The sequence below is a fragment of the Ursus arctos genome, unplaced genomic scaffold (genome assembly GCF_023065955.2).
Source record: "Ursus arctos isolate Adak ecotype North America unplaced genomic scaffold, UrsArc2.0 scaffold_2, whole genome shotgun sequence".
In the NCBI taxonomy this organism is placed as follows: domain Eukaryota; kingdom Metazoa; phylum Chordata; class Mammalia; order Carnivora; family Ursidae; genus Ursus; species Ursus arctos.
In genome coordinates, this window is record NW_026622874.1 from 40,651,711 (window position 1) to 40,663,793 (window position 12,083).

The 12,083-nt window shown below is 42.2% G+C and overlaps 1 protein-coding gene across 3 annotated transcripts in view; it reads right to left on the reverse strand.

Moving 5' to 3' along the window:
- Positions 1 to 11,877, reverse strand: part of RBBP5 (RB binding protein 5, histone lysine methyltransferase complex subunit) — a 35,550-nt gene extending 23,673 nt beyond the window's left edge. For 2 of the 3 annotated variants that reach the window (XM_026480528.4, XM_026480526.4), the window contains exons 1-2: positions 11,710 to 11,877; positions 98 to 123 (exon numbers count right to left, since the gene is read on the reverse strand). In XM_026480528.4, coding sequence (XP_026336313.1) covers positions 98 to 123; positions 11,710 to 11,728 — 45 coding nt within the window. In that variant the 5' untranslated portion in view covers positions 11,729 to 11,877. The remainder of the gene's footprint in view (positions 1 to 97; positions 124 to 11,709) is intronic. The other variant, XM_044377679.3, reaches the window with a different exon arrangement.
- Between the last annotated feature and the right edge of the window lie 206 nt (positions 11,878 to 12,083).

Below are 12,083 nucleotides of genomic sequence, written 5' to 3' on the forward strand. Positions count from 1 at the left end.
AAAGCTAGCAAGTTACCATACTCCTAAATTCACAATAGGACTACAATAGGACTACACTCTTAAGAAAAAAAAGAAAAAAAAAAGACTATACTCTTACCTCTGGATAATTCTGCCCAAAGGACTCTGCAACAAAGCAAAGAAAGAGTTCATAGAGCATTGGCGACATAGCAGGAATCCTCTAGCTCACAATGGTGGACACAGTGGTTTGCAAAGTGTGGACTGGGGACCAGCCCCTGGCTCAGGGACTCCACAGGGTCACACCTATTCGCATTATCATACCACAATGGCATCTGCCTCTCTACTCTCCTATCTCCTAAGTTACAGACGAGTTCTCCTGAAGCCACAGCAGCAGTGACATTGTAACAGCGTGCACGCAAAAGTAGATGCAAGAATTCTGTCAACTTCTACTCAGGCAAGCATTAAGGACAATTTGCAAAACTGTAAAACAATGGTCTTCTGTGTTTTTAGAAAATGGTTCTTTTTCAGGGGGCGCCTGGGTGGCTCAGTCATTAAGCATCTGCCTGTGGCTCGGGTCATGATCCCGGGGTCCTGTGATGGAGCCCCACATAAGGTTCCTGCTCAGCGGGAAGCCTGTTTCTCCCTCTCCCACTCCCCCTGCCTGTGTCCCCCCCCCTCAAATAAATAAAATCTTAAAAAAAAAAAAGAAAGAAAATAGTTATTTTTCATAAAAATGTTATTTATGTAAACAGGTAATGGGGTTATGCTAGTTATTTTGAACTATAAACTTTTTAAAAAATCCAATCTGTCAAACTATCTTACGTCAGATGAACTCTCTAAAACTTTCATTAAGAGCAGCCAACCAGCAGTGGCCATTTACCTTCCTAAAAAGGACATTTATACTGTCGCATAATCTGGCAGTTGATTAAAGATGCAATTCTCCATATCAATTTCTTAAGCAAACGACATCTGGGGGCCAACACCCCTGAATGCTTTTCCTGTATGAAATGGAATGTTCACACCTGAGTCACAAACACCTTGAGCTACAGATGATGGCACGAAGATACCTCCTGCTTCTCAGAAGTGTCACGTCAGCAGCAACACTGTCTTTCTCAGGATGTACTTACAATGTTACCTGGGTATTTTACTACAGTGGTTTTTAAACTATACTGAGAACTACAGATCCATCCAAGTTGCTTTACACATAAGGCATCCAAATCAGATTTCATTTAAAAAAAGAAGTCTACCGCTTAAAAAAAAGTTTGAAAACCAGTTTTATTACATTCTGTCCTTTATAAAAATTAATTGAGAACTAGAGAGTGGGGGCACCTTGCTGACTCAGTCAGAAGAGCATGGAATTCCTGACCTTGGGGTCGTGAGTTTGAGCCCCAAGTTGGGTGTAGGCATTACTTACTTTAAAAAAAAAAAGAAGAAGAAGAAAGAAAAGAAAAACTAGAGTGAAAACACTAAAACTAATAAAAAAAAAAAAAACACAGGCTCTACAATAAAGAGCACTAAAAGAAAGATGAAACTAAAGGTAAATGTCCCCAAAAGGTAATTATCTTGATGTATCTAATGTGAACCAGATTGAAGGTGGCTGACTGCATTCAATGATGAAAGAATGAACTGAAATGCTGAAACCAGACCGGGAGGTTTTATTTATTTTTAAAGATTTTATTTATTCACTTCAGACCGAGAGCGAGATCCAGAGAGAATGGGGGGGGGGGCAGAGGGAGAAGCAGGCCCCCCACTCAGCAGGGAGCCCTGGGATCACATCCCGGACAGAAGGCAGATGCCCAACTGACTGAGCCACCCAGGTGCCCCAATCGAGAGGTTTTTGAAAGAGATTTTCTCAAGTTACTGAATACGTGTAATACAGAAATGTATAATCAAATGAACATTTCCTCCCTGCAACCCACTCACCCAGGTAAAAGCTTCCATGTTTCTATATGCTTATTTGTATAAGCAAATATAAAAGCATAGATTTGTATAAGCATTCATATTTACAGTTGTGTTTTTTAAATAAAGCATTACACATATAATGTGACTTGTTTCAGTAGCAATTTAGCTTATATATCTTTCCAAATCAGTAAGACAGACCTATATTCACATGGCTGAGGAACAAACAACAACAACAAAAAAGCATTTATCCAAAAATAAAAACAAATGAAAAACCACAACCTGAAAATATAAAGTACTGGTGAAGGAGCAGAGTGTGACTTGCTGTGTTGAGATAAGGGAAAGCCACAAAGGAGATTCTGAGCGAGTCCAGAATCCAGGGACCATTTCAACGTATGATCACTTCTCAATACAGACTATACCCCTTGTATTTCTTTCTTTTTTTTTTTTTTAAAGATTTTATTTATTTATTTGACAGAGACAGCCAGTGAGAGAGGGAACACAAGCAGGGGGAGTGGGAGAGGAAGAAGCAGGCTCCTAGCCCAGGAGCCTGATGTGGGGCTCGATCCCAGAACGCCGGGATCACGCCCTGAGCCGAAGGCAGACGCTTAACGACTGCGCCACCCAGGCGCCCCTATACCCCTTGTATTTCTGGTTTATGTTTTTAGGGTGCGTTTTTCTTTTTTGCGGATCATCCTAGTTAACAGAATCACAATAAGGTGTTTAAGGAGCACAAAGAAAAAGTGACAGGACTAGGCTCATCTGGGGCCTGAGCCAGACTGCCGTCAAGCAGGATTATAGGAACGCAAGGCACTTTCCTCAGAGAAGGCTCAAAACCACTTTTATATTCTCCATCTTGCCACCATCTACCATTTTATGTGACAATTAGATTTCTTAGGTTTTAAAGACCATGCGGGGCGGGGGGGGGGGGGCGGGGAAGACACCCAAACATGTGGATGCCAAAGAGAAATAAAACCCTCTTCAGAGATTTAACTTCATAATACACTTGATACAAAAACATGAATGGCTTCTATAGCAAAACACACACTTCCAAAACTAATTACAGAAGAAAAATCCCTGACTGGATCAATGAGTAAAAACACACTGAAAGGTTGTTAAAGATGTAACATTAAAGGGGGGGGAGCAAACCCACGAGGATTTTGCGAACAGTTTCTCCTAATCTCAAGCAGCAGATAATTACTATATTATTCAAGCTATTCTGAGCAGAAAAAAATATTTTTTATAAAGCCAACATAACTGACAGCAAACCGTCAGACAATAAAAAAAGGAAAACAGAATTTTCTCAACATAAATGGTACACAGTATTTCACCTTTACACTCTGCAGACTTGCAAAGTAACTAACAGCATATACAATTATAACCAAATTCTAAACACAAAGCATCTGGAATTTGTTATTGTACCACGTAAGAAGACATTACGATACAGCAGGAAAAACAAGGAACAGGGTTATCTGGCAAGGGCGCGCCAAACACCTGCAGGCACAATGCGCTCTAATGTATAGCCTTAGTCAAGAACGTCTACAGCCACACGATCCTATCAGTAGATGCTGAAAACACACTTGCTAAACACCATCATCACTTCTAATAAAAGGAACAGAGGACTACAACAAATGATAAAATCTATCAAAAACACAATTATCATTCCAAAAGGTGAAATATTAAAACCATTTCAGTTAATATCTGCAACTAGGGAAGGAAATATCATTATTAGTTAAAACCATCTTCGTGGTTCAAGCCAATGGAGTAAGAAAATGAAATAAATGGTTTAACCATTGAATATAAGGAGATAAAACTATTTCTCTTTTGCTATCATCGAATACCCAGAAAACACAAGAGACTCGAATAAGAAAGCTTTAAATCAATCAGAAAATAGGGAAGGGGCTCCTGGCTAGCTCTGTCAGAAGAGCCAGCGACTCGTGATCTCAGGGTCATGAGTTCCAGGCCCATGTTGGGTACAGAGATTACTTAAAAATAAATTTTTTAAAAAAATTAGAAAATAAGGGGGCGCCTGGGTGGCATGGGGCGCCTGGGTAGCACAGAGGTTAAGCATCTGCCTTCGGCTCAGGGCGTGATCCCGGCGTTCTGGGATCGAGCCCCACATCAGGCTCTTCCGCTATGAGCCTGCTTCTTCCTCTCCCACTCCCCCTGCTTGTGTTCCCTCTCTCGCTGGCTGTCTCTCTCTGTCAAATAAATAAAATCTTTAAAAAAAAATTAGAAAATAGGGTAAGGTGGCTTATACAAGGAAAATATCAAACATTAACAGCTTTTCTTTACATTAGCAATTAGTATCCAAAAAGGGAAATGTAAGGAAAAATTCCATTCACAGTGGCTACAAACATATAAAATATTTAAGGAACAGGTAATAAGGAAGGTGGAGGAAAAAGTTATTAATTCCCCTCATATTACATATAAATTTCAGGCAAATTAATGTTTTTAAAGAACAAAAGTCTTAGAAGAATATCTAGGAGACTACATGTATAATCTAGGGTAGGGAAAACCTTAACCAAGTGAGGAACACCAAAAAAAAAAAAAGAGAGAGACATAGGTTTGATTAAATAAAAGTTGAACATCTTGCACGGCAAAAGTTCCCATTAACAGTCAAGATTTAGAAACACATCTTCAAGGCAGATGACTGATAGGAGCTGATACCTGTATTACAAAGCAAGTTTATATATCAGTAAGAAAAAACCCAAAAGACAAATTTTTAACACGAATAGACAAGTCACAGAAGAACAAAATCAGACGGCCTCTAAACAGAGGAAAACGTAATCAAACTCAGTTGTAGCTGGAGAAATAAAAATGAGATGCCACTTTCATCCTTAAACAGGAAAATTTAAGGGTGCCTGAGGGGCTCAGTCGGTTAAGCATCTGCCTTCAGCTCAGGTCATGATCCAGGGGCCTGGGACTGAGCCCCGCATCAGGCTCCCTGTTCAGCAGAGGGTCTGCTTCTCCCTTTTTCTCTCCCTCTGCTTCTGCTCGTGCTCTCTCTCTCAAATAAATAAATAAAATCTTAAAAAAAAAAAAAAACAGGAAAATTTAGGGAGAGAACACCTGGGGGTGGAGGGGAGAACAAAGGGACATTTTTACTCATTACCTGTAAAAATGGGAACTGTTATAGCCTTTTGGAAAAGGGATCTGACAGCATCCATTAAAAGCAAAACATATATAGTCCTTACCTCAGCAATGCTACAATTGGGAATCTAATCTCCATAGATGTAAACGCAACAATGAGACAGAAGTACAAGTATTTCAAGTATTGTTCTTGGTGGCCAAAAAACAAAGAAAACCTACCCAACCGGGAACAAGATAAATGTCCATTAATAGTGGAATGGATGAATAAATTACTTTGTATTCAAATATAAAAATACTAATAAAGGGGCGCCTGGGTGGCAAAGCGGTTAAGCGTCTGCCTTCGGCTCAGGGCGTGATCCCAGCATTCTGGGATCGAGCCCCACATTGGGCTCCTCCGCTGGGAGCCTGCTTCTTCCTCTCCCACTCCCCCTGCTTGTGTTCCCTCTCTCGCTGGCTGTCTCTATCTCTGTCGAATAAATAAATAAAATCTTTAAAAAAATACTAATAAATTATGTTAATTCTCTTAGAGAAATTTGCACTGGTGTTACTAAGTAGAAAAAAATACAAAACACAAAGTACATATTATATAATCTCATTTTTTATTATCATGTGTGCACGCGCACGCACTCAAACACACACAAGTATATATAAGCATAGAGAAAAATATGGAAGGAAACACACGGGATTATCAACAAAAAGGAGGTGGCAAGGGGAAAAAAGACCACTTTTTTTTTTAAAAGCATGCCAATTTTACCATTAAAATTCTATACCGTGTGTGTATCTACATGAATGCATTAAAATCCATCAGGTCTATTATCTCCTCATGTGTAGGAACAGCATCCTATAGTGTTACGTAAAGAAAGCAAGATTCACATAATGTGTATAAAAAGGTTCTATTTCGGTAAAAAAGAGAGAACAAAACTCTAATAAATTTGTTTAATTGTGTGAGCAAGGAATAAGCTATAAAAGGATAAACTTTAGACAGTTACCATTTGGGGAAGGGGAGAGAGGCAGTCTTTTTCTGTATGCGTGTTTGAGCTGTTTGCACTGTTGAGATGAGTATGTGCTCTACTTGTTCATCGGAAAAGCAAGAAATTAAAGAACCACAACGAGCTTTCCAGACTTAAGCTCACACTAGCTCATCATTTCTCCGAAGTGCTCAGACCTGCGTTTGTCATTCGCAGCTACACTTACTGAATGCTTATGTTTCCGACTCTGTCCCAAGGTCTTTTGCGGATTTCCATTCGGCGCTCTCCCTTCACTATGAAGTGACTACTGCTGTCACTGGCTAGACCCCAAGACCTGACCTTTACCGCCCACCTGCTGGTACTCGCCAACCTCTGTCCCGCATTCTTCCTCAAGCTCTTCTTTCCCACTGACCTCTTCACGCAGGCAAACGGAAACTGAAACCATGCCTCCAGCAGCAGGGTTCAGACCCCCCAGACCAGTCTGAGCATAACCCTTGACTGTGCTCGGGCAGATGGACCATGGAGTGACCTCCAACTACCTCTACCTCATTATAATACTAAAATCTCTGCCCAGGGAGGAGCACAAGCTTCATTTACATAACAATGTATGTGTAGCTTTCCTTAAGGGCCCTGCATAGCCTTAAGCTCACCTGCTCGCCTCTCTGTGCAAGAACAGGGCTTCCCCCCCTAAATGGAAGGCACCCATTCACGCTGGCTCAGAGTCATGGCTTTGGAAGCTATTCCCCGTGATTTCCTTACGTGCTTCAAATAAAGTTTACTTGGCGCACCAACTCCATCTGGTGTATCTGTGACTCCCCAAGGAGCGAACTATGACATTCCATTTCACAGACGAACAAAGTCAGGCTTTAAAGTTAAGTCACTTCTCAAGTTCACACAGTTAAAAACTGGCAAAATTGGAACCTGACCCAGAAACCATACTCTGAACTACAACTACACTAAAATGGCTCTAGAATCTTGCCCTAATTTGACCTCAGGTTATTAGTCTATCATCTGTAAAACACAACACACCCACCCTTTATTAAAAGTCAAAATGTGTCCATCTGCTTTCCTTCAGTACATCTTCCTTACTCTCCCCAAATCTCAAAGATCACCACCAGTCACGCCCTCACGGCCAAGAGATGTGAGCTAAGTGACCTACCTAAAATCTCCACCTAGGGAGAATTTTTCTTGGCAACAACCAGTGTTCACTTTATTTGTTCCAAAAAACCATACTTTTTCCCAGAGAAGACAAAAGAAAAATTAGAAGTTAAGCTTCCCACTTCCCCTCTGCCAATAAAGCCCCCCCGGGGGCACACAAAAGGTCTTTGCTAGGTGCCGAATAATTTTGGCATTACACCATCCAGCCCAACTAACCAGGAATTTTTTTACACTTCACTCTCCACATCATGTTACAAACCCTTTCTAGTTACCTCATTTTTGCCGTCTTGGCCTTCAACCACATTAGTTTCCTGACGCTCTTCTTTAAAAGCCTGTCCCCCTCAGACCTTCACCTCCGGCTATGGAGCCACCTTTCTGGAACACGAGTTCACACTGCTTCCAGTGCAGTCACACCAGCTTCTTCAAGCGCCTCCTCCTTTTTGTCCCGTGAAGATCCTTTCTCGAAACTGCCCTTTAGCTTTCCAAGCCTTTCCAGCCTTCTTCCTCCTGGTCTTCTGACATGGAGTAAGGTCTACTCTCCACACTGCTCAACATCCATCTCCTTAAAGCCCTGATTATCATGAGCTCTAGAAGTGCACGGCCCTTTTCTCCCAATGGCCCTAGATTTTCCATTTAACCAATTCCTCCCTGTTGTAACGCTTAGACGCAGAGTAGCAGCTTCCATTCTATTTCTTCAATCTAACAAGTGAGGGAGGACACAGTCGGTGGCATTTCTTTTAGAGAAATGCAACTCATATGTGTGGATCCCACCCCACCCTCATCCGATGCCTTCACCACCATAATTACAAGTCCTTGGCTCCAGTCTCGCCTCCCTCACAGAGCTGCCACAACCAACTTCCCAAGACCCAAATCTCACCTGTCACTTAGCTGCTTAAAAATCTTCCTCACCCAACAGTATACTAAACGTCTAAGTATAATTTTAAAAAGTGATTTCATTCTGGCCCAACCAGTATTTTCCACTGCATGTTTGGCTAACTTCCCATGAGCACCTAGTGTAGAACCTCGCAGAACCCACCCTACGCACCAGCTGGAGATCACTGACCACTTCTTGAACATTCACACACACTCGTGCCTCAGAATATCTGCCCCAACTATTCTCGGCACTGCTAATTACCTTCTCTAACTTGTCCATCTGCAAAAGCCCTACTCTACCTGTGCTGTCTGGGTCAAATAATGCTTCCTCTGTAAAATCATTCCCAAATTCTTCTGCCAACCTCAACAATGCAGAATGAATTGCTTTCAGCTGAACTCCCATAATGCATTCACTTATTATGGTTCCATATTAGACACGATTATTTATGTTTCACTCCCCCTAGTTCTAAGTATTTATTCAGGGCAAAGGCTGTATCTTATTTCAATGTTTTTCAAACGGTAGGACCCAACCCATCATAAGTGGATCAATCAATTTAGTGAACCCCAACAAGTTTTTTAATAGATTAGAACAGGGCATCAGAGGACACTGAGCATACAGGGACTGAGTATAATTTTGAGAAACTTAGTTATATGTATTTGTACATATGATGAGTTGTGATAGAAAATAGATTTCTTGGGCACCTTGGATGGCTCAATCAGTTGAACACCCAAATGATCTCAGGGTTGTGAGATCGAGCCCCGGCATCGGGCTCAGCACTGGGCATGGAGCCTGCTTAAGATTCTCTCTCTTGGGGCGCCTGGGTGGCACAGCGGTTAAGCGCCTGCCTTCGGCTCAGGGCGTGATCCCAGGGTCCTGGGATCGAGCCCCACATCAGGCTCCTCTGCTATGAGCCTGCTTCTTCCACTCCCACTCCCCCTGCTTGTGTTCCCTCCCTCGCTGGCTGTCTCTATCTCTGTCGAATAAATAAATAAATCTTTAAAAAAAAAAAAAAAGATTCTCTCTCCTGCCCTCTGCCTCTCCCTCCCCTCCCCTCTCTCAAGAAAAAGAAATTCTTACTGTGAGCTATAGTAAAAATAGTTCTGAAAAGCTCTTATTTAACTTTGTATCTCCAGCGCGAACCGTTGGATACACAGCAAGGGCTCAAAAGTATATGCAGAAGTAAAATTAGTATCTTGAGTGTCCACATTAAGAACACATTATCATTCCTTTCCTTTATATGCCAGACAGTCTTCCACCATCACATGACTTCTGTTCCTTCAGGCTTTTTATCTGCAATCATTAACCTTCTCCTTTAAAACTCACTTATTTCCATAGAAATGTAGATTTCTGGACCCAGCCTTCCTTTATATTGTCTAACCTTCTTAGCGCACCTGGGTGGCTCAGTCAGTTAAGTGTCCGACTCTTGATTTCAGTAATAATAAATTAAGAGTTATATAGTACTTATTGTGAGCTAGGCAAATTTTTATTTTATTATTATTTTTTAACAATCATTTTTTTTAAAGATTTTATTTATTCATTTGACAGAGATAGAGACAGCCAGCGAGAGAGGGAACACAAGCAGGGGGAGTGGGAGAGGAAGAAGCAGGCTTCCAGCCAAGGAGCCTAATGTGGGGCTCAATCCCAGAACGCCGGGATCACGCCCTGAGCTGAAGGCAGATGCTTAACGACTGAGCCACCGAGGCGCCCCAGAGCTAGGCAAATTTTTGAGCGCTTCCATGTATTTATCCATGTAGAGGTGGAAGAGGATAGACACTGGTGTGCTCTCAGAAGCCAGCTGTAGAGCACTTGAGGCTGATAGCTGAGAAAGCCCTGCTCTGTATAGTCCTTAGGCAACTTGGCACCCCTAAGCAACTTGAGCCAAAGCTAGAATACAATCATTTTAGGAAGGTGTGGGAGGTGGAGTGGAAGCCAGAGGTCGACCCTTATTCTTAAAAACTTCAAAAATAACTCTTAATTTATTATCATTTATTCCTCCTCTTAATCCCAAAACAGAGGAAACTGTCCAAGATTCTGCCCTCCGAATTTTTCTCTTTCTGCCCCTCCCACCTTTTCCCCTGGTCTTGTCATCCACTCACAAGGTTTCAGCAAGCCCACGTGCAGGAAAAGTACTCATCTCTCTCATAAATCTAAACCTACCTCCTGAAACCCAGATCCACACTCAACATGCCCAGTGCTGTCCTTTCCCAATTTTCTTAAATGTTTATCAATAATATCACCATCGGCTCCCATGATTTTCACTTCATAGTTCCTCACCACCACCACCACATGCAATCAATTCTCAAATTCTGTGAGCTCTACCTGCTCAGTGTCTCTTCATTACATTTGCTAGCTCAGGCCTTCTTTATCACTCATTTACTCTAGCCCTCCAAACTGGTTTCACACCATCCAAGACTCAATGACATGTTGCTGTCACATAAATCTTAAAAAAAAAAAAATCATAAGCTCTGATTAAGTTACTTACCAGGTCAAAAACCTTCAATGGATCTCCCCGGCCTTCCTTAACAAGCACAAACTTTTCAGCTGGGCATTCAAGAGCCTCCACAAAACAGATGGCATCTCTAAGCCTTCCCTATATTCACAGTACCCACAACCTGGCCAAGCAGGAACATTCTTTAGGTGTTCTCTCACTATATGTCTTAGCGCAAACATTCCTAATAAGCACTTTTTGTATCTTCATGCTTCAGTCTGTCACTATTTTATCAATCTTAAATATCCACTCAAAACTCCAACTCCTCCTTAGATTTTCTGTTCCTGGTTACCTTTCTTCTGCTGCCTCAGAGACATCCACTCCCTCTTCTCAGTGTTCTTAGCACTTGGTAATGACCCTTAAAGGCCTATGTTCTGCAATATATTATGGCTTTTTAGATAATCACCTTAATCTCCCTGATTTACAAAAAGTTCCTTAAAGGTAAGGACCATTTCCTTAAAATCTTTGTAGCCCTTTTAACATCCAGTATAACTTCTGAGTTTTGTTTTGTCTTTTAAAGAACCTTAACTTTAGGCCAAGTCATTTAGGAAATCCAGAAAACCTCAGACATCCCTAGGCTATCATGCTAAACACCTAATGAAAAGCTAGAAGAAAGGACCTAAGTTTTTAACAACTTGGGTAAGGGTTAGGGAGGAAATGACTCAGAGAGGGTGACAAAAAGCAACCGCTTCTGTAATTTTCAGTGTTTCACACACCATCCTGTAAAAAGTCAAGATAACTGGATTCCAGTGCCAACTATGTCATTTACTCACTTAGTGCCTTCCAGTCCCTACCCACTTAGACTTTTTTCATCTGTCCAATGAAGGACTTGAACTAGAAGATCTCCAAGTTTCCCTCCTTTGGCATCCCGTATTTCCACGAAACAATCTAACTTTTTCCAGGCACCCAAACCCCTGACATGTCTTCCAAGCTTCACCTCAAGCCTCACATCCTCAGTTTCTTTCCTCTCCCAAACCTCTGGTCCTGCCTGCTCTGGGCTACTTCAGCACCTTCGATCCTTGTAATCAAATCGAAGTCACAAACTGTCCCTACCACTCCACCACTGATCTGAAAGTAGCCTCGGGAAAAGCAATGCATTCTGCTTAGGCAGAAGCTGGGCTTCCTCCTCCCGCTGCTGCTCCATAACAGGAGTGCCCAATGATCCACAGCAGAACTATGCCCCTAAGGTTGCAGCCTGAGTCCCTCCCGCCCGGGTTCCCTCCTTTCCAGGACCAAAGGGTTTTCTAAGACGCAACCATAGCCCTCCTCACCCAGCAACTCGAGGTTCATCCCTGAGGACTGCGGCCGCCTGGTCTCAGCTCCAGGAACGACGCCTCTTCCCCCCGCTTGTTTCTGAGACCTGCGTGTAAGGGGGGGGGGGGGCGCCGCAAATAGCTTAGCGCAAGCTCCGGAGACTTTCTGGTTTAGAAGACCCCGCGGCTTCCGCTTTCTTCCCCCGCCTTCCTTGTTCGTTTCAAATGGGCTGCCCATATATATGCCTAATCAAAAAGAAGAATAAATTCTCTCGGAATCATTTGAGGACGCTATCGACTAAGGGACAAAAATGTTATCGTCACTTAGTACTTTAAAAAGTGCAAGAATTTGAGGACGTTTTCTCCCGAATCGTGTAAGTGAGCTAGAATTT